Source organism: Alligator mississippiensis, chromosome 6 (assembly GCF_030867095.1).
Source record: "Alligator mississippiensis isolate rAllMis1 chromosome 6, rAllMis1, whole genome shotgun sequence".
In the NCBI taxonomy this organism is placed as follows: domain Eukaryota; kingdom Metazoa; phylum Chordata; order Crocodylia; family Alligatoridae; genus Alligator; species Alligator mississippiensis.
In genome coordinates this window covers 69,952,807-69,975,515 of record NC_081829.1, presented here as the reverse complement: position 1 = coordinate 69,975,515, position 22,709 = coordinate 69,952,807, and the positions used below count along the sequence as shown (strand labels likewise).

The 22,709-nt window shown below is 44.2% G+C and overlaps 1 protein-coding gene across 4 annotated transcripts in view; it reads right to left on the bottom strand.

Moving 5' to 3' along the window:
- The window catches only part of MYOF (myoferlin), a 121,807-nt gene extending 100,168 nt beyond the window's left edge, over nucleotides 1-21,639 (bottom strand). For all 4 annotated transcript variants that reach the window (XM_019484240.2, XM_006276618.4, XM_019484241.2 and 1 more), the window contains exons 1-3: nucleotides 21,443-21,639; nucleotides 10,518-10,573; nucleotides 8,458-8,549 (exon numbers count right to left, since the gene is read on the bottom strand). In XM_019484240.2, the coding sequence (XP_019339785.1) occupies nucleotides 8,458-8,549; nucleotides 10,518-10,573; nucleotides 21,443-21,530 (236 nt within the window). In that variant the 5' untranslated portion in view covers nucleotides 21,531-21,639. The remainder of the gene's footprint in view (nucleotides 1-8,457; nucleotides 8,550-10,517; nucleotides 10,574-21,442) is intronic.
- Nucleotides 21,640-22,709: the final 1,070 nt, after the last annotated feature.

The window sequence follows — 22,709 nt, the reverse complement described above, 5'->3', positions numbered from 1 at the left end:
ATCCATTCAGTTTTTATCTTAAACTGATTTCAGCCACTTTGAAAGCAGTTTATGCACACTAAACTTCTGTTGTGTTACAGATCTGAACCAGGTTCCAAGCACTTATACTGGTTTAAGTGTAATTTCTGTCCCTAGCCTATAATGGCTACAGCACAACAGCTGCTGCACCTTCCAGTGCAGCAACTCACCCTTCCTTTTGAAGCCATTCCAAGTGTAATTTTGTCCAGACTCAGATCCAAGAGTCCATGCAGACATCCAGTTTCAGCAGAAGAATCTAAATACATTTCCAGCTAGGTTAATAGGTTAAATTTGGTTAAACAATTGTGATTACAAATTTATGCCGCAGAAGACAGCTGCAGTTAATTGTCCTTGCTGTAGATTTAGTGACTGTAGTTACACAGAAGGGTGTGTTCATCCTATTTTTTTCTGTGTTGCTCTGTTACTAACTACGTAGTCTCGAAAATATGAAAACCGGATGACATGCCTGCCTACAAATGGAATAAAATCACTTCACAGAATTGTAACTTCCTGAAAAGACCATGGTGTTTGTAACTTTGTGATCTACTGTTTGTGTTCAGTTGCTGAAAAAGATTCTAAATGTTACATTTTCTTCAAACTGTATATTCATTTTTTCCCAGTAGAATGAGCGATTTTCAAAGCCTTGACAAGGCTAATATAACATAATAGAAAACAGATGTTTTCTTCTCAGATATCTTTATGTTGGAAAAACCAGCTAAGCACTTAGTCATGTGAGAGCTCTCTCTGGCTGTTTCTGTGGTGAATTTTAATATTGTTGTGTCAAGTATTTTTTAAATTTACTTTTTTCCAATAGGTTAGACTTCTTGTCATAATTTAATGCTGGTCTGCTCTTAAAGGATCACCACATTTCTGCAAACAGTAGTAAATTCTGGGTCCAGGAAAACGGAAAAATATGCATAATGTTCACGTTGTCTTAAATTGCAGAAATACACCACTGCGGCAAATAGTGTTTTAGTAGATGTAGAAGCAAAGGAACAGAATTCTTTCTCCTGCATGGTATGATAATGGTCTGAATGAATTACTGTACAGGGTGCCTACTCAATGATCTGTGCTGCCACACATCACCCTGCTGGATGGGAGAAAAGTCAGGGCTGATATGGTTCCTATGAATGCAGCACCATAACTTGGGGTGGGGAAGTGAGTCACCAGCTGCATCAGCCATTTCCTTAGCAGCAGTAGCTGGCCAGACAGCTCTGTGCCAGAAGCAGTCACGGATTTGAGTCCCCAGTGCAGGTAATACTGATACCCTACTCTTCCCCACCCCAGTTGCTTCCCTCCTCAGGATTTTGTTTAGGGCACAAAGGCTGCTATTTACTCCTCTATGTGAATGAGCCAGTGGTCAGGGGAAGGGGGATTGGGGCAAATCATGCTCCATTCTTTCCACCAAGCAAGGCAACTGAGTTTGGAACTTGAGTTTTGGAGTGACGAGTAAACTAAGCCACAAGCTATGTAAATTACTGGCCCCACCTCACTCCACCGCAAAAGGAATTAAGCTAGGGAAAGGAGGAACTCTCTTTACAGCATAGCACAAGCTGAAATGCTCCCTTATATTCAAAGCAGAGTCTAATAACTCAGTCTAGCCCTCCATACTGCAAGATCAATATATGAATAAGAATGTGAAAATGTAGGTGTTGGCTTACTGGCACAGTGGCACTGTTTGCCTTTCTGAAGCAAAGGGTTCTCTACTTGATGAACAGCCTGTACTGGGTTTATGCAATACTAGGCTTTCACTCCAGAAGGCCTAAATTCAATTCATGACATAAAATGCACATGTCAAAGTAAATCTGGTAACCTCCTCCTAGGCTCCTATATATATAAATAAAAATTATAGCGCTCCTAGAGTCTGGGTGTCATTGTTCCAGGCACTGCACTCTGTTGACATCTATCTCTAGACTTTCATGTGCTTAACATAAACCAGTCTAATTTGCCAATTTTTAAATTACTTAGCATCTTTTGCAAGTCCTGTGATACTGCTGGTCAGGGCTGGGGTACACTGACCTCCTCCCCTCCCCCCCCCCAAAAAAAACCCCAAACAAACCCCAAAACAAAACAAAAAAACAGGCCAGGAGGTTCCTGCACTGATTGTGGCTCACTTTATTGAATAATAGATTAATTCAGAATTATGTTTCTTTAATCTGATTCACAGAGATGGATAACAACTTAAACTATACAACTTGCAGGAAGTTAATATAGCACTTCTTCAAACCTCCTAAGAGTTTCTAATATTTTCCTGTTTATACATATAAGGGCAAAATCCTCATTCCATTGAACTGGGAATTGTCAAATGTAGTGGAATTGTGCCAAATGTAGTGAAAAAGAAAGGCTCAGCTGTTTTAGGACTATACCATCAGAATCTTACAAAGGAAAAAATTAAAAACTTTCTTCATTATTGTGAATTTGTAAAATCAACCAGAAAAGGCAGGCCTAAGCACACAGAAACTAAGCACTTTAAGGAACTGAAATGCTGCATTTTATTACTACAGTACAAGTCTGTGTGCAGCTGAATGTGGGATATACTTTTCTTTAAAATACAAAACAATTTCAGGTCTTCAAAGAACTCTTAACTGAACTTTTAGTTATCTTAGAGTTAACAACACTCTGAATACTGAGCACAACCAAAAACACTATTCATTTCTAAGCTGAATGGCTTTCATCTAGGACTGCTGAAAAACCATGAACATGAAACCCCACAATAAAATTTATATCAAAACGTAACATTCTTTGCATGTTTGGAATGCATTTTCCATGTTATTAACTGGGTACTGAAGTGTCTATGACACATTTTAAGTTATTGAAAATTAAGTGACATAATTATGTGGAGTAGTAAAAGAAGGTAAGATGTGTTAAAGGTTTGACTTTGAAGTAAGACTTCTGTTTTCTCCTGTCTTAAGTTTTGTAATGGTAGCTATTTTTAAAATAGAGCCAACTTGCTGTACATGCATCAAATGAATATCTGTCCATGACCCTAAAACAGTTGGTGATTGTAAAATAGTTATTTCACCATCCTCATTTTTATTTTGCACAATGTACTTTTCCTAGCTCTGTATGTGGAAGTCACTTTCCCAGACATTTTTCTTTGTTTGTTTTTATTTGTACATGGGATACATACCTGGGAGCTAATTCTGGTCCATTAACAAACAATATTTATGACAATCAGCCCTTAATCATTCTTATGTGAAATGTAAACATAAGCCCAGCTGATGTTTGCAAATATAACAGCAGATAAGGAAAAGATGATCCAGTTTGAAAATACAAGAACTAGCTGGATTCCTGCTCCAATCACTGAGTTGATCTTAAAGCTTCAGATAAGAATCCTACTATATTTAGTGTTATCATGAAGAGCACATCACAAGACCTAGGAGGCCTGGTAGGCTTTCCTATTCAGTTTCTTCCTTCTACATCCTGCTTTCTAAAGTGTTTGAGGTCAAAGGCCCGCAATGCATTTCAGGTATTTCTAACCTAGATGAATCTCCAGAGGTTGGGTCCTTAGTGACTAAATGGTGGGGTGGAAGAGATATCATCAAAGATAGGAGGGCCATTTAGATATGAGAAAATGTCTCCAATAGCATTCTCACAAATAAATTTAAGGAAATATAGTTTAAATGAAACTACTGTAAAATACGTACAAACTGGTTGGATTATCATGCTCCAAGAGTAATTGTCAATGGCTCAAGGTTTAAGTGGAATTTTCCAAGAGTCTTTTTAGGTCCAGTACTGTTCAATATTTTAACTTTTACTTCAAAAATGAAATTGAGTGCATACATATTAAATTTAATTACTTTGAAGAATGAGATGAAGATGGAAAATGACCTTGAAAATTTGGAAGAAATGTTTTAAATAAATAGGATGAAATTCTGAAAGTGCATGTGCAAAGTACTGCACTTAGTGAGGAACAAATGCACAAATATAAAATGTACAAATACAAGTTAGGGACAGACTCACTAAACTGCAGTACTGCAAAAGAGGACACAAGGATTACATTGGACCGCAACGTGAATAAGAATCGACAGTGTAGTAGTGTTTTTAAACACTAATAGCATACTGGGAGGTATTAATAGTAGTGTTGCATATAAGTTATGGAAAAATTATTCTTTCACTCCTTTCAGTACTGGTGAAGTTGCATTTGGAGTAATATGTCCAGGATATAGCACTATACTTCAAGACAAGGGAGATTCCCCCCCCTCCCCCCCCCCCCCCCCACACACACACACACATTGCAGCATGGTAAGTGGGTCAGGGCTATATTGTTCACTGGCTAAACCTGCCAGACAACCACAAGGTGCAGCAGGAGCCAAGAAGTAAACACTTTGGGGTGAGAATTCTGGTTCTTTGCCTCCCACAGTCACTCATTTACACCCCACTGCTGCATGAAGTCCTTTTACTTGTTTGTTCAGGATATGGTATTTGTCTCATCACCTCAGAAAATATATATTATGATTCTTAAATTAAAAAGACAAAATGAAGAAGACAATAAAGATCAAATGTAATCAAGAGTATTCCTTTTGTTAAAACTATAGGTAGTAAAATGCTGAAAGTTGTCTAGGTCTAGGAGCTACAATAATATAAATAACTAATAACAATTACAGAATGCTGGCTATATATACTGCAGTTATACACTAAATGATGCACATGGATAGGATATTTAATTGCTCTGAAGCCTTCTTACATACACCATTTGCACTTGTATTTTGTAAAGCTGCAAATCTTTATTTCATGGCATCTTATCTATTCCAAACAGGACAGTTTTTTTATTCCAGGAAACATACAATCCTTCTGCAAAAAATTATCATCTGGACTTTTTAATAAGTACTCTATGGGCACATCTACATGAGACGCTTTACTGCACAGTAAGCGTCACTGTCTACATGTAAAGACCCTTACTGCACAATAATTTGCTCTACTCTGCAGTTAATTTGCTACCTGCCAATGTAGGTAGCAAATTAACTGTCGAGTAGTCACTATGCAGTAAGCCACTTGTAGACTGCCAACCAGGAGCAAATTTGTTCCTGGTCAGTCAGGTAGCAGAGGTGGGAGATTGCCCCTGGGAGTTGCCTGCTGCCACTCTGGTGGTGAAGCCCAGGTCAAACAATGTCCCTTTACCCCAGCAGCTGGGAGCTCCTGGGCCCAGCTCCACAATTGGAGAGCAGGGGCTAGAAAATTGTTCCCCCAGAGCCCACCCCAGCAGCAGGTAGCTTTCAGGGGCAGGGAGAAATCAAGGAGCTTGCTGCACAGAAAGACTTCCCTCTTCAGCCAGGGGGTGGCTGGGACCTGCCCCAGACTGGGAAATTTCCTGGCCAGCCCTGGGCTTTGCATGGAAATCTGCACATGCAGCCCAGGGCTGGCCAGGAACTGTTCCAGTCTGGGGCAGGTTCCAGCCCTACAGCGCTTTCCCAGGCCCATGCCCTGATTGGGTGATTGAGGCATGGGGCTTAGAAAGAGCTGTGGGGGAAGGGCAGGTCCCAGCCCCCTGCCCCAATCCACTAGAAGGGGTAGTGAGCCCCTAGATTCCCCACCCAGCTGGGGGCATGCTGCTAGGTGCCCCACCTGTGCACTGGGGCAGGGGACTGGGACCTACCCCTCCCCTACAGCTTCTTTCAATCCCTGAGATGGGGAGCTGGGGCTGGGATTCCCTGCTGTCAGGGAAGAGGGACACTGCCCCAGCCCAGGCTCTGCCATCGGAGCCCACCCTGTCAGCAGGCAGCTCCCAGGGGCAGGGAGCAACCTCTCAGCCCCCACCAGGAGACAGCTATCTCCTGCCAGCCCCTGGGCTAGCACCCAGGGGGAGCCTGGAGCTCCCCCTGGCTGCTGCAGGGGGACAGACAGGGTGGGAGCAACCCTTTCTGGGCTGCTCCATTTGAAAACACACCTGCTCCCAATGGCCTGCTCATGTAGCCACCTGCCCATGGTGGGTTTACGCTGCAGTAAATTACTAAGGACTAAACCCATCCAGCAGCATTTGCACATGTAGATGTGCCCAGTGTTGCATTATAACCTGTTTTAGTTATAGTCACTTTCATTCCTGTAAATTAAATGGGTATTCCACTTAATTTTAGCTTTCAAACTTATATGAATATATATATTTTTAAAATATACAGCTTTCAATTTTAAACAATTCGCGGACTAAAATCGTGGTATGAGTTTTATACTTTGTTATAAAATGAAATTTATTAGATGGCATCTAAACAAATGAACTCTTCAACACATAACTACCAGCTTAAAACAAACAGGATTTCAATACTCTAAACCTTTTACATTATAATTTTCTTTTTTCTCTTCTAAGATATGCTTTTCACAGTGTGATTGTTTCCTCTGTCATTTACAGTAAAATTAAACACAGAACTATGTTGGGCTTTTTTTTTTTTTTTTTTTTTTTAATAAAGTTTTCCACTAGGAAAACTTTTTAAATGTACCTTTTTTTATGGAACAGGTGCATTAATGTACCTCTTCGAACCAAAGAGAAATTGGATACACTATTTTTATTTTAGTGACAGCATATCAATGCTTCCTGTACTATTCATCCATACATGTATAGGTATGACTATCTTTCATTTATCTTCTTAGTGTATACACACTGACATAAATAGTTTTGAAACTAATAAAAGCAGGGTGTCTGACTTACCTGAAGTATTTTTGGTCAGATGCATTTGGGACCCTTATCCAAAGCCCACTGTAATCAGTTGCCTGGATGAAACTTTTTTTCTCTAGCCTCACAAGGAGGAATTAAAAAAACGAGGGACAGATCTAATGAAGAACTTAGACAACTAAAAGTAGAATGCCACAATATTCAAGTTCTAGATCAGGGCTTCCCAACCTTTTCCTTAGCATGACCCCATTTCCTCAGCATGCCCCCTACCCCCAGGTGACCCTCACTCCCTACCCATAGTTCTCCACTCCCACTGGTGCCCCTCACTTGCATCCTGAAGCCCCCTGCCCCCTGAACCCTGCTGGAGGGGGCCTCCAACTGTCAGAGCTACAGGACCAAGGCTAAGCCCGCAACCCTCTGCTCCCCTCCCCCAACAGCTCCCAAGCCTTGGCTGCCACCCACGGGATATGGTAGCTTCTGCAGCCCAAGTGGAGAGGAGAGCCCAGCTGCTCCCACCCTGCTTCCCCTGAAGATGGCATGGCTGGAGTAGAGCCTGTGATGGAGGGAGGATGCTGGCTGCCTGCTGCAGGCATGGGGCTCCCTGCCCTGCTGCCCTCCCCCCAGGGGACTTCATGGTCCAGCAGGTGGGACATGGGACAGGAGGGCAGAAAGGTTCAATGCCACTGCCAAGAGCTCCATGCCAGCCATGCTGCCATGGGAAGGCACCCCCTACCCACCTGGCATCAGTAGCAGTGGTGGCAGTACAAAGTTTTGCCCCCCACTGCTGCTGGGTGGGCAGGAGGTACCTCGCCATGGCTGGCATGGGGCTCCCAGCAGTGGCACTGAGCCTGCTTTGCCATGGAGGCTCTGGGGGGAGGGTAGCAGAGTGGGGAGCCCTGAGCCCACAGTGGGCAGCCTGCATCCACCCCCACTCCATGCACAAATCTAGGGGGCATGTACTACCCCCCCCCATGCCTCCCTCCCCAAGAATGCATGACTCCATTTTTTTTTTTTTTTTTTTTTTTTTTTTTTTTTTTTTTAATCACTGCAACCCCAAGGTTGGGAACCGCTGTTCTGCATGTTTGACCCCCAGGACCTTGTGTTAAGTGTTGGAGCTTCATATGCGCACTTCCAGACTTAGGTAGCAGCTGTGCTGGTGGTGTTTCAGATTGCAATGTTGGATTTCAGTACCTATGGTAAATTCCACCAAAGTCCTACTGTAAGCACCTAATTTCCTTTTGGATCTGGCTCTATGTAACTGTCTGTACCTCAGATCAAATACACAGTGAAGGCTGAAATCCTGACCCAGAGCAGCAACTGAGGAATACTGGTCAGAGGCAAAGAAAAGGACAATTGGTGTAAGACAGGGGAACACAAATCAAAATTTATTGAGGGATGCATTAATTGAGGTACACTCTGTTATGGAGGACTACCACTACTGACATCCCTCCACCTGTCAGCAAGCTGGAAACAACTACAAATGCAGGTGTGTGTATAGATCAACAAAATACTGCCCAGTGAGGACAAAGGATCCCCTGTTTTCTTTTAAAATCCCTTTTTTATTTAATAAAGCGATCTAACAGCCAATTAGGGCAGGCCACTAAAATGAGGACCTATGAACTGCATATGACCCCCTAGTCTACAGTATATATTGTGCACCCCTGGTTTAGGCTGTCTAAGCAATTATGAAATCACAATAAAATAACAGCAAATTCAAAGCAGCAATCTAACTGAAACAGTTATTTGTTTTTAGAAAAGCATCAGATCTACTTTTACTTGGACTTTTGAATTGTATTTGCATTTGGAGGTGTTTGACAAGGAGTAAAACAACATACTTGTTTTGTCCAATTGTTTCAAAATCTTTCACAACAATTGTCAAGGATGATGAAATATCCAGAGCTATCCCTTTCAGATCAAATTCGAGAATCTGTTCAAAGAGATTAAAGCAACAATAGTCATTACAGATAAAATATAATCTCTCTTAACAATATGATCACAAACAACACTACTCTTGAATAAACATGACATTTAGTGATACAGTCAGACCTGCCTGAACTTTCATGTGGGTACTTGAAAAGCAGAAAATCTTAGAACCTCTCTGTAGTACCACTGTGACTTTTTATTGGTAAGTTAAAATTAAAAAGATGAGTCTCAATATTACTGCACAACAGTAATCTACTGATTCCACTCCTGCATACTAACATAAATCATTTATTTTCATTCATAGGACCTAATCCTGCTCCCATTGCAATCCTGGGATGAAAAAAGTTGCCATTTTGATTTCAAGTACTTGTTTGTGGGTTTTTTCACATTAGTTTGCATAAACTGTGATGATGGCCTCTGACTTTCATTGCTTTCTCTTTATAACATTATAAGTTTAGAGGACGCCCCACCAATAGATGCATTAATCATGAAAAATGTGCTTAGTGTACAATTAATCATCAAAGTGGAAGTGCTTATATAAAGGACCCAATTATACTCCCATTGTTACCAATGGCAGAACACCCTCCAGCCATATCTACACTGCAGCATCAGTAAGCTTCCACTGGGCTATTCACAAGCATCCTCAGCTCACCCACTCCTATAAACATGTACTCTGAACCCAGAAACATACTGTTGAAGATGCTCTAGGACCAGGCCCTGCAGGCATTCACAAGTCCTCAGTCTTTGGTGTGTTTGAAAGAAGTGACTGGGGAAATGCATCTTCACCAGCAAACGTCAAAGTTTGGGGTATGACGTTGGAATGGATGGATGAAGCATGCTCAGGGGCATCTCTGATAGGACAAGATACTGCTATGGTATAGATGTGCCCTTTGACTTCAAGAGGAACTAGATCAGGGGCAGGCAATTATTTTGGGCAGAGGGCCACTTACCCAGTTTTGGCAAGCTGTCGAGGGCTTCATAGGTAGCCCTGCCCCTTGGTCACCATCTTGGGACCAATGTCCCAATGTCTCGGGGCCAGCATTGGCGGGGCCCAAAGTGGGGCGCAAGTTGGCAGGGGTCTGCGGACCCGGACTGGGCTGCACCAGCAGGGAGTGGGGGGGGAGCTGGCCTGACTCCACAGAGCCACTGCTGGCTGGGACTGTGTACTCCTGCCACTCTGCTCTGGGTCCTGCTGGCTCTGGGACACTGGTGTGGCTTTGTGCACCCACTCACTCCCAGTGCCTCCCAACCCTGTGGCACAGCGTGCAGCCCTAACCCCCTGCTCACCAGCAGGGAACAAGCTGGTGCTGAGTGCAGGGAAAAGCAGCCCCTCGCCCACCCCACGGCCGGTGCCCTGTGCTGTAGCCGCTCCCAGCCCATTTGGGGCTGCCTGTGCCTGCTTAGGACAGCCCTGAGCGGGCTGCGAGCAGCTGCAGTAGGGAGTGCTGGCCACGTGGTGGGCGAAGGGCTGCTTTTCCAGGCTCAGCTTTTCCCTGGGCTTCTTCCATGCCTGTGGTCCTCCCCTGCCCTTCCCCCCCCCCCTTACCTGAGGTTCCGGCGCCAGGGCAGCCACATGGTCTCAGGCCAGAAGCTCCTGCAGGGGCTTCTGGCTGAGGGGGGTAGGGCCAGGCAGGCCCTGCTGTTGCAGGAGCCCTCCGGGCTTCCCCTGGGTCCTATTGCCCCTGGATCCTGTCATTTTTTACAGGAACCAAAGACAGATAAATATTCATTTTCTAAATTTTTTAAGGGCCCCATGGGCTGGATAGAATGGCCTTGCAGGCTGTATTTTGCCCACTCCTGAACTGGATGATAGTCATCTGTTTTAACTCAAATGGTAATCTGATACAATTCTGATAGATCATCCCACTTTGTGCCTACTTGTTTGGCTGTGAACTACCTTATAAGAAAGCATTTCCCTTTATAGAAGTACTGTACTATATACTAAAAAAAAATAATTAAGAGAATAGGTCACCTCGTTCCAAACAGGATTGAGTTCACTATCAATTTTCTTTGTTTTCTTTTTTTCATCTGCAAATGAAAATAAAATGTAATTGTTTATATCTATGAAAAGGATCAAATTATCAAGTAAAATATTTTTAAACTCTTCCCTTTCCTTTTGTGTAAGAGTTTTAGTTTTACAGCAAACTTTTTGATCTATTCAGTATCAGTTGTTTCTGTTGCTGAGAATTCCTTTGGAGAGGAATAACTCTTTTAAAACAAGCAAGCAAAGAAATATACCACAAAATGGAAATACCACGGAAGTTGAGGGGCAGGGGGAGGGCTTTATGTGTCCTGTCATTTCTACACTCCCTCTAAGGTGAGCCTGGAAGTGATGTTCAGAAGCACATCCCAAGCCCCCGTACTCCCATTCAGTATCCACCAAAGCCTGAAAATTAGGTAGTTTAGAGCAACCCTTGAATTTCTCTCTTCCTGGTTTTCTCAGGTATGCTTCTAGGGGTTTTATTTATTATTTTAGCATAACTTTAGCATAATTTATGAAAGTGATCAGCCAGAGACAATAGGCCACATATCATATTTATTCAAATACAAAACAAGGTTTTCTCCCCCCTCCCCCCGCCATTTAACATGAGGAAAAAAGTCCCTTGTTTTGGATCCAAATACAAGGTGGAGGGGCGGAGGCAATGTGTAGGGGTGCATGCACACCCACTGAGCATGGTGGTGCACCCTCTACAAAAAGGCACCACCAACACTGTCGGTGGCACCTCCCTGCTGGTCGCCACTCACCACCCCCCTGCTGACACTGTTGACAGCATCTGCGACTGGTCCACAATCGCTGCTGGCCATCGCCACTGCTGGTGGTCTCTGTGGGTGGTCGCTGACCCCTGGTCAGCACTCGCCACCCCCCCCATCCCGCCCCGCTCCACCTCCAACAACGCCAAAACTGCCACTGCTACTGGGGTAGGCTGGGGCCAGAGCAGGGGAGGCAAGCACCAGGGGAATAGAAAGTGCTAGGGGGTGCAGGCATGAGGGGGCAAGTAGTAGGGACAGCAAGTGCTGGGGGGCAGGTAGCAGGGGGGGGCAACTGGTGGGAGGGAACAGGCCAGTTAACTCAGAGGTCAGGAGGGCAAGGGGTAGGGGTCAGGCTGCTTCACTCCCCCAATGCCTGCCCTGTAACTGTCTCTGCTATTGCCTGCCCCCACCCCACCCGGTGCTTGCCCCTGACTTCTTTCCCCCAGTTTCTGTGAGTTAACCCATATAGAGAAGAATAGATTCTAAAGGGATTTCCATTGATACAACAATTTCCAAGCAATCAATATTTTGATCTTAAGTGTTTTGACTTTTTCCTTACTTGTATGCTTTGATCTTCAGGCTAACTATATTGTCGCAAAGGAAAATACTGCCCCTGGATGTGACTGTTGACCAGCAGCAGATTTATAAGGAAGCATGCAATATAAATAATACCATAACTAGGTTGGGGCAAGTAAGGCATCAACCTTAGCTGCCAATTTAGATCAGGGTGGGGGAGGTGGGTCCAGCAGCATCCCATAGAACTCCACATTCCTCCTTCCTGCTCTCCAGTGATTGGCACCCTCCCCCCCCACCCCAGCATGTGACAGCATCTCTATTCAGGGCACTGAAATTTCCAGTTACACCTCCATTGCATACAAGCATAACACTAAACAATATAGATTAGCTTGACTCATCAATACATCGATTATCATTAAGTGAACTAACCACTGAGATACTGGGCATGTCCACATATGCAATAAATACGACTGAATAAACTCCAGTGCGTTTCATGCCAGAGGTCATTGTTCCCAGGCACACTGTTCACACATGTGCCTGGGACTGCAGCACGCTGAGTCAGTAGGCAGCCACTGCACTGAAGCACCTTCATGCCCCATCAGCATCTACAAGTGTGTTGTAGCTAAGTAAATAACTCCTCCATAGGATAGCACTTGTGGAATTCATTAGTCTACTCCATTAGTTTACTCCATCCTGATAGCACTGCTCATGTAGATGGTGACATTTTACTGCAGAGCTAATCAGTCAGTTCCACAGTAAACATCTTGTATAGATGTGCCCACTGGCTATTACTAGGGCTAGGAACAGACATTCAAAAAGCCTAAGCCTGAATTGATTAAACCTTTGCAGGTTAGTCTAACCTGGCTAGGCTGAACCATTTTGCAACCATACAGACATTCTCTCTGGACTGAGAAAATGCAGGCACATGCCTGCAGTGGCTGAGGCTAGAAGCAGGGGGGTGCTAGAGCAGTCCTCCCTTCCCTTGCACGATGCTGAGCTGAGGGCGGTGTGGTTAGGCCCTAGCAGGATGCTCTGATTAGGGAGGGGTCGTCTCCCCTCTCCTCTCCTGACCAGTGAGGGAACCAGCAGGGATTTGATAAGCATTTAGCACCCTATCAAGAAAACAAAAGCCTCTATCATTAGTTCAAGCTCTTCTTAAACAACTTTTTCCAAAGAAGGAAGGAGGGATATTACCAGCTGACCTATTGATTAGCTCCAAATCTGCTTCCAAATCTGTCCTGTCTGCCTTTGTCCTGTCTGCCTTACACAAATACCTCTCAGCATTAGCTAGCATACCACATGCCACAGTCTGTCCTGTGGGAGAGGGGTGTGGGGAATCCCTGCTTGAGCAGGGAGTTGTTCAGGGGGCAAGGGGAAGCCAAGCAGACACTGCTGTACCTGCCATCTCTGCCAGAGCTCCAGCCAGGGAGCAGAAGGGTGGGGCCAGCCTGTTCTCTGGAACAGAGAGCCTCACCCAGGGCTGCAAAGCATCTGGGATGCTGGGGGACTCTGGTTTAAGTTAAACCAAGAAGGGGTCTGGGACAGACATTGCATAAACTGGTTTAACACAAATCACTTAAGTTTGATACTACATTCAACTAGGTTTATCTTTCACTGGTTTCGGTCATTTTCAAACTGGTTTATGTGCCCTGAGCTTCTATTCTGTTACAGGTTTAAATCAGTTTTTGATCACTTCAACTAGTTTATGTGCAGTGGCTGTCCCTAGCCTAGAAGAACTGAAGTTACAGACCTATTTCTGACTTCCTTGCCTACCCTCACAACATTCCTTAAATGCAGCACTACTGTTCTCTGCAATTTAAGACTGTACTTTGCCAGGAAAACTTTACAAAGGATTGTGGAGCAATGTTGAAATCAGCCACATGTGTGAGTCAGTATACATACTACTCAGGCAGTGAGCTTTGATAGCTTTCTACTGGACGACAATGAGAGACCTGGACCAATTACCCCATACTGCATATCGCAGGGAACTGACTCATTTTTCTGTAACAGGAATTGACTACAAATTATGCAGGATACTGACTCATATAAATCCACAAAGGAAACAGCATTTATAACCTAATGTTGCAAATGCACCGCTTGCAGAACAAAGCTAATTTTCATACTAGAAACTGAATTCCACTTCATATTTCTATGTATTAACTAAGCAAAAGCCCAGGATTATTGAATACAGCTATATAGAAAATCTGATGCAGGACTGATCTTGAGATTCCCAGTCACAGGAATCACAGGAGCCAGGATGGAAAGGGAAAAATGTTTTCACTCTTATGGGCAAGGGTAGAGAAGGGAAGGAAAAGAGACTGTTCCTTCTGAGGAAGACACTAGACCATAAGGATGATACTGAAGGCACTGAGGCACTACAACCCCTACTGAAGTCTGTAATGTGAGGGTGTAATGCCATGTAGTGTAATAACTGGCCAAGATTTTTTTTGAGCATTCTTTCTAACTATGTAGTGTGTACTACTAACAAAAACAATACCTCAAAAAGATTAAGATCCATGAATTAATTTATATGGTAAGTAATCTACTATATGCCAAGAAAACAATAATTGTCATGCATTTATTTGACAATAAGAATTTGGGGTGCGCAGTTCAAATGATTAGGGTTTTGTTAAAAAAAAGTTGAGTCAGGCCTTGTGTGGAGCTAACACGCTGTAGTTCATCTTTACTATTTATCTTTTTCCCTTTACATTTCAACATTCCTTTAATGGCACATATTTTTATTTGACATTCTTGTCTCTTCAGGAAACTATTCTGCTCTCTCCACAAAGGTATCATGCTACAGCAACATTTGTTAGTCAAGGAGATCCCGATGGAACTCCCTTTGGAAGCTTTCAATATAACCCGCTCTTCAGCTGTCCGGGTCATTTGCCTCTCAACACACTTCTCTACAGTAATGAACCCAGGCAGCGAAACCAAGAGTGAAATTCAAATTCAGGTAAACTGCACATCTAAGCCACTCTCCCACCTTGCACGTCCCCTCCTCCTTTTTTTTTGCTCTACCTTCAGGTAAGGAATGGGGGTGACTATGGGGGAGGCTATTATTTCTTTCTTTAGTGACAGCAAAATTAACTTTCAATACCAAAAATAATGGCAGGTTTACTCTCTCTTGCTTTATGTACCAGTAAGAAAGACACCATACTACTATTGGCTATCATTTTCTACTACCTTTTGTTAGAAATAGTAATTCATTTTTAATGTGAATATTTACATTTCTACAAATGTCAACATTTTCATATTGTTAGGTCAAATGTGTACTAAACAGGAAAAAAAGTCACTAGCTAGATATAAGTTTCTGTTAAGCCACATAGGTCCTTCCTTAAAAGAAGGCAATTACAATATTGCTAGCAATCCATATTCAGCACTTAAACTGACTCCCTTGTTGCACTTTATTATTTTTAGTGATTTCAGAAATAAACACTGCCTGGTGTCAGAAAACTATTCACTTGATTTAAAATCATCTGATAGTAATGGTACACATGTGAGTAAACAAATGATTCAGGAACACAAACATCACCAGATTTCCCTGTCCCTCACTTCCAAACTCATGACACCAAACTTCCATGTAATTAAGTATCCAATAGCACTGTTAATACAGAGTTAAGGTAACCCAGTGGCATCTCATGGTTAAAACATACAACTAGACATTTAGAGTTAAGGCAATACAAACTATAACCTCTGAAAACCAGCCACTAAAAAGTGAGGTTCTGGAGTGACTATATTGGAAGTCACTTTTATTCCAGAACAGAATATCCATACAAGGAGTTGTGCCAAAATATCTATATATTGCTATTGTTCTTCTGATCAAATCTCTCCACAGGCACAAGCCCTTGCAAGCAGCAGAGGTGATAGAAAGACTAACAGTGCCTTGTTAGCCAGATTGCCCCAGCAGACCAGGTAGTTATTTAAAGGCAGGAAATTTGTTTCCTTTTTCTAGTTTTCTATGTCTGCATACAGAACGGTTATAACCAGAGATCCAGGTCTTCCATTTGCCACAGAATGATGAGGATTTTTCTCCTTTAAAGAAGAAATCTGTGATCCAAAAATCACAAATTTCTCCTTTAAGTGAGAAAAAGACAACAAACCACAGGTTTCCCCTTGCAGGCTGGCAGCCTTCCAGCCTGCAAGGGGCTGTTTGGGGCTGGTGGGGGAAGAAGCAGCCTCCGCTGGGGTGCACACAGCAGCAGAAGCCCCCTGTGCCCCTGGACAAACCGCCTGGGCTTGATCCTCCCACCACCCATCCGGCCAGGGCCCCAGTCACTTTACCCCTGCTCCTGCCTCTGCCGCACTCTGCCTCTCACTATGGTGGGCCTCAATCTGCCCCTCCCTTCCCTCCACTGTGGACTAACCTGCTGGGCTGGGGTGGGGGCGTGCATGTGCATGTGCATGCACACTCATACTCAGCCCCCCGCCCAGCCTCACATAGACCGCAAGAGGCTCCATGATCAATCAGTTGATGACCACTACTGTTAAGTAGTTTAAAGAAAAAAGGTAAGTGATGTGTAAGCGTCCATAATCCTAGTTTTCATCATGCATTTTTTACATATGATCTCTGCTCCTTAAATGCCTGTCACTGATGTCCCATTTCCTGTATTGTCCAGGCACTCATCAGAAGCATCTGCAGGACTCTGAAGCAAATCCAGCAGTGTGGAAGGAGCAAGTGCTTATATTTGCTGAAGTAGGACGGATTACATGATTAACAGCATGTGGTCAGAAGACTGGATGGAGGAACAGAACTGGTTATAGAAAGTAGCATCAACCCAGAGAAGTAAACATCAAAGGTCAGTAAAGCCAATCAGCCACAGAGACAAGGAAAAGAGACAGAAGTGAAATGATAGGGACTGTGGGCACAGAGACAAGAAAGGAGTGAAGTGGTAATTAAAAAGCAGAAGAAAAAACAAAAACAGGACAGACTCAAGAACACCAAACCTATGAAGTTGAAGTTGGTTCCTTATTCCCGGTTTCCTGTTCCTTATTCCCAGTTCCTTTTTCAAAGCTAATCTAGACCCAATAAAAACTTGCTATTAATGAATTACACATCCTAAAGAAATAGAATTTCATTAGCTATGCATATATACTAATTAATATGTAAAATATGTCACAGAGCCCTAAACGAAGGTCAGATTAGGATGGGATTATGGGGCAAAATGCTTCTCGGGCCACCCCAAATTTCATGGCGATGCCACTGGGGCGCTGTCCCAAAGAACCATGACCACAGTCCCACCTGGCCCAAAGCACGATTTGACAGTGCCAGGCTGTCAACTAACAGCCCCCATACCCACTATACTAAGTATAATGATTTGAATAAGGAACCGGCTTTCAGGATGGGATTATGGCGAGAAATTCTGCTTGAGCCACCCATCAGAATACCTCTGCATGACTGGGGGACCGTCCTGGACATCTGTGACCAGAGGCTTGCCTGACCCAAAGCGCAGTTTGGCCGTGCCAGGCTGCCAACGGACATCACCCCAGCCACTGTGCTAAATACATGGAACCGAATAAGGAACTGGATTATGGGCTGGGATTATACCCAGAAATCCTTCTTGAGCTACCTCAGGCCACACCTTGGTGCCACCAGGGGATGTTTCTGGACATCTCTGAATAGAGACCTGCCCAGCCCAAAGTGCAGTTTGGCTGTACCAGGCTGCCAAAACACAGCACCCCAGGCACTGTGCTAAATTAATGGCCCTGAAAAAGGAATTGGATTTTGGCTGGGATTATAGCTAAAAATCCTGCTTGGGCCACCCCAGAACATGTCTTTGTGCCACCAGGGGACTCTCCTGGACATCTCTGAACAGAGACTTGCCTGGCCTAAAACATGGTTTGGCCGTGCAAGGCTACGAACAGACAGCACCCCCCCCCAGACAATGTGCTAAATATCTGGAACCAAACAAGGACCTGGATTTTGGGCTTGGATTATACCCAGAAAACCTTTTTGGGCCACCCCATGCTGAGACTTTGTGGCACCAGGAGACTCTCCTGGACATCTCTGACCACAGACTTGCCCAGCCCAAAGCACAGTTTGGCTGTGCCAGCCTGCCTACTAAAAGCAGCCCAGCACAGTGCAAAGTATATGGATCCGAATAAGGAACTGGAATTTGGGATGGGATTATACCCAGAAATCCTTCTTGGGCCACCCCAGACCACATCTCTGTGCCACTGGGGGATGCTACTGGACATCTCTGATGAGAGACTTGCCCAACCTAAAACACGGTTTGGGCATGCCAGGCTGCCAGCTGACACCACTCCCCAGCCACAGTGCGAAGTATATGGACCCAAAGACGGAATTGGTTTTTGGGCTGGGATTATAGCTAGAAATCCTTCTTGGGCCATCCCACGCCATGCCTCTGTGATGCTTGGGGACTCTCCTGCACATTGCTGAGGACAGACTTGTTGGTTGTCTGGGGGGCATCCAGGATGGGCGGCCACCGTGACACCCCATTGGCCCTCAGGCAGGAAGATGGGGGGCCAGCCCAGCTGCTCATATGACTGGGAGTCATTCCCCACTGCCAAAATTCCCCAGCAGCGGTGCAAATTTGGGCCTGTGCAGCATGTGCCACCCAGCCTATCGCCGCCCGCCCTCTCAGGGGCGCATGCGCAGCTGGCTAGAAACATTACGGACAGACATTCAGACAGACACGCAGACAGCCAGACTAAGCCTTTTCTTATGTTAATGGTTATGGGGGCTGCAGTTAGCAGCATGGCATGAGGAAACCGCGCTCTGGGCTGGGAAAGACTCTGGTCAGGAATGTCCATGGGAGTCCACCAGTGCCACAGAGTCATAGTGTGGGGTGGCCAAGAAGGATTTCCATTTCTAACCCCAGACCAAAGAGTTCCCTACTCCATGGGCCCAAGTTTGCACCCCTGATGAGGAATTTTGGCGGTGGGAAATGTCCCCCAGGCATCTGAGCAGCTGGGCTGTCCTGCCCCCCCCCGCCCCCCGTCTTCCTGCCTGAGGGCCAATGGGGTATCATGGTGGCTGCCCATCCTGGATGTCCCCCAGACAACCAACAAGTCTGTCCTCAGCAATGTGCAGGAGAGTCCCCCAATGCCACAGAGGCATGGCGTGGGGTGGCCTAAGAAAGATTTCTAGCTATAATCCCAGCCCAAAATCCAATTTCTTCTTCAGGTCCATATATTTCGCACTGTGGCTGGAGGGTGGTGTCAGCTGGCAGCCTGGCATGCCCAAACTGTGCTTTAGGTCAGGCAAGTCTCTCATCAGAGATGTCCAGTAGCATCCCCTAGTGGCACAGAGACATGGTCTGGGGGGGCCCAAAAAGGATTTCTAGGTATAATCCCATCCCAAATTCCAGTTCCTTATTCGGATCCATATACTTTGCACTGTGCTGGGCTGCTTTTAGTAGGCAGGCTGGCACAGCCAAACTGTGCTTTGGGCCGGGCAAGTCTGTGGTCAGAGATGTTCAGGAGAGTCTCCTGGTGCCCCCAAGGCACAGTGTGGGGTGGTCCAAGAAGGATTTCTGGGTATAATCCGAGCCCAAAATCCAGGTCCTCATTCGGTTCCAGATACTTAACACATTGTCTGGGGGGGTGCTGTCTGTTCGTAGCCTTGCACGGACAAACTGTGTTTTAAACCAGGCAAGTTTCTGTTCAGAGATGTCTAGGAGAGTCCCCTGGTGGCACAGAGACATGTTCTGGGGTGGCCCAAGCAGGATTTTTAGCTATAATCCCAGCCAAAATCCAATTCCTTTTTCAGGGCCATTAATTTAGCACAGTGCCTGGGGTGCTGTGTTTTGGCAGCCTGGTACAGCCAAACTGCACTTTGGGCTGGGCAGATCTCTATTCAGAGATGTCCAGAAGCATCCCCTGGCAGCACCAAGGTGTGGCCTGGGGTAGCTCAAGAAGGATTTCTGGGTATAATCCCAGCCCATAATCCAGTTCCTTATTCGGTTCCATGTATTTAGCACAGTGGCTGGGGTGCTATCCGTTGGCAGCCTGGCACGGCCAAACCGCGCTTTGGGTCAGGCAAGTCTCTGGTCACAGATGTCCAGGACGGTCCCCCAGTCATGCAGAGGTATTCTGATGGGTGGCTCAAGCAGAATTTCTCGCCATAATCTCATCCTGAAAGCCAGTTCCTTATTCAAATCATTATACTTAGTATAGTGGGTATGGGGGCTGTTAGTTGGCAGCCTGGCACAGTCAAATCGTGCTTTGGGCCAGGTGGGACTGTGGTCATGGTTCTTTGGGACAGCGCCCCAGTGGCATCGCCATGAAATTTGGGGTGGCCCGAGAAGCATTTTGCCCCATAATCCCATCCTAATCTGACCTTCGTTTAGGGCTCTGTACTTGATGTGACATATTAATTTATGTATGAATTAGTACACACGCGTAGCTAATGAAATTCTGGCTCTTTAGGATGTGTAATTCATTAATAACAAGTTTTTATTGGGTTTAGATTAGCTTTGAAAAAGGAACCGGGAATAAGGAACTGTGAATAAGGAACCAACTTCAGCCTCATACCAATCCTTGAGATCCACACAGAAAGGCTTGATGCAGGTATTAGGAAAAATAAGGACCATTGGAAAGGGCTAAATAATGTGTCCTGCTGAAGGAAAACTAGATAAACTTGAAAATATAAGAAAAAGAGAACAGGAGAAAAACACAAAGGAGGAAAGGGTGCTAAATTCCTTGGCAATAAACTGTTGCCATCTTGCAACAAGTTTTCAAACATTTTCAAAGGACAGGCCTCTCTTTCCTATTTGGGGAATTACAGTGAAGGGAGCAAACACAACAACTATTTCTATCCTTCGAGAGCTGCATTTAGTTCAGTCAATAGTTAAGAAATAATACTCTCAAGAACAAATTTAACTACTTGCCACAATTCAGACTGATGGACTGTATAACATAAGATTGGGCAGGTCTTCCATACCTTTTGGTACTGGTGAAAGAGGAAGCAATAAAAGCAGAAATCATATACAAAACTTAACACAAAAATAAATTACCATTCAAACTTACATGTGAATGTAAGAGAAACAATATGAAGTTTTTCCCATAAGCAATTAACAAGGCACTCTGAGAATGGTGCGATGAGGAACATGAGTTTCGCTCAATAGAAACAGAATTTAAAAGTATAAGCCAAAAAGTAAAACAAGCACCAGAGGTAATAACATCAGGAACTTTAAAGCAATTGCCAAAATTACTTAAAGAAAATAATCACAATAAGGAAACAATTGCTGCAGCAACAATATTCTTAGTGAGCAACAATTACTGTGCCAAAAATAAAGTAGGAAAAGCCTTGGAGGGAAAGATTAAAGTTAAGATGCTGCAATGTAGACTTTACTGCAAGGTTGAGAACAGATTTTGATGTAAACAGGTATGAAATAAAGATGGAGAAATAAACTTTTACAGCAACTTGAAACAGTCTTGTAATAGCTGCCCTACAGGCCTGGGAAAAATGCCACCCACCAGCACACACCACCCAATTCATGCAGGCAAATAGTCTCTGGTTAAGATCTTTGCTAACATTATAGTAGTTGCAATGTTATGTAATTTCAGTATTTCACAGACTTTAAAATATGTATGCTATGCCCTTCTTCTAGCAACTACAGAAAATCCAGAAAGAAACCTGAGTACATTTTTGTTATTCTTCCTTACCTTTAAAAATAACAGAAACAATAGGATCTGGTTTCCCAAACTTAGTTTTGGGGATATTTGTAGCAGATTCCACAATTACACGAAGCATTGCTTCCAATCTTGTACCAGACCACCGCTGTCAAAAGGAAACTTAAAAAAGTCTGTGCTTCAGCTCTCTGTGACCTTGCTGTAATGCTAGGAGGAAGGGAGGAAAGAGGCGGAGGCAGCAATGGCAAGGAATAACTTGCTTACAGTGAGAAAAAGGACCAATGGGTGGATCTATGACGAGTTAGCTGCTAAAGGCTATGAAAAAAAGAGAAGTAGTGTACCTGTAAACTGACACCCTCAAGTCCTGTCCGTGCATAAAACAAGTATAAACTTGTGATTTCTAGTAATGGGAAAATGAAGGCAGCACAATGTAAGCCATGTTTATTTTGGGGGGGGGGGCAGGGGGGGCAGCAGGGGAAGAGTATGAATCTCATGTAATGTTCAGGGCAAAGTTAATACACTTCTGGTCAAAATTAAGTAAAAAGCCAGCAGTTAAGACACCCCAGATTCTCCTTTTAGCTATCTATGCCATACCATTGAGCTTTATGGTATTCAACCCCCTTCATATTTTTGCTTCAATGTTTAATTGTTTTTTTTAATACTGTTGGCATTTCTCCACATTTTTTTCAGTTTCGTGCATCCAAAAAAATATACTTTTGAAAAGTAGAAGCACTCCCCCTTCTGTGGGAGTCAGGAACAACAATATTTTAAATAATCTCTTCAACAGCTATCCAGTCTTGTATTTAACACAATGCCTTGTAAAACAAGTCCAACCTCTTAAACAGCACTGATTGTTTATGGGCTATAAAAAAAAACCCTGCAGAAAATTTTAACATCAAATACACGGAAGAACCCAAAGAGAGAGTGGAAAAAACCTTGTTTATTATTCAGGGGCCTTTACACACTTGCTGCTAGCTCAAGACCACAGAACACCAGCATCCACTGAGTGAGACTTGTTGGAGCGGGTGAATGAAGAGAACAAAGAATTTGCCACACCAGCCAACTCCCGCCCGCCTAGTCCTGTCTTGCCCCATGTTTAGAGGAAGGCGAGCAGCCAAACCACACACCATGTGTCACTGGGAAATAAAAGGGCTTTTTTTTGTTTTTAAGGAAAACTGTGCCTGTCCAAAGGCTAAATCAATTCCAAATCCGTGAGTCATTCAAGAACCATACATGGCCTTGCTACTGGCAAACATCCTCCACCCCTGCCCGGGGCTTTGGATGCTTCAAAATCATTTGG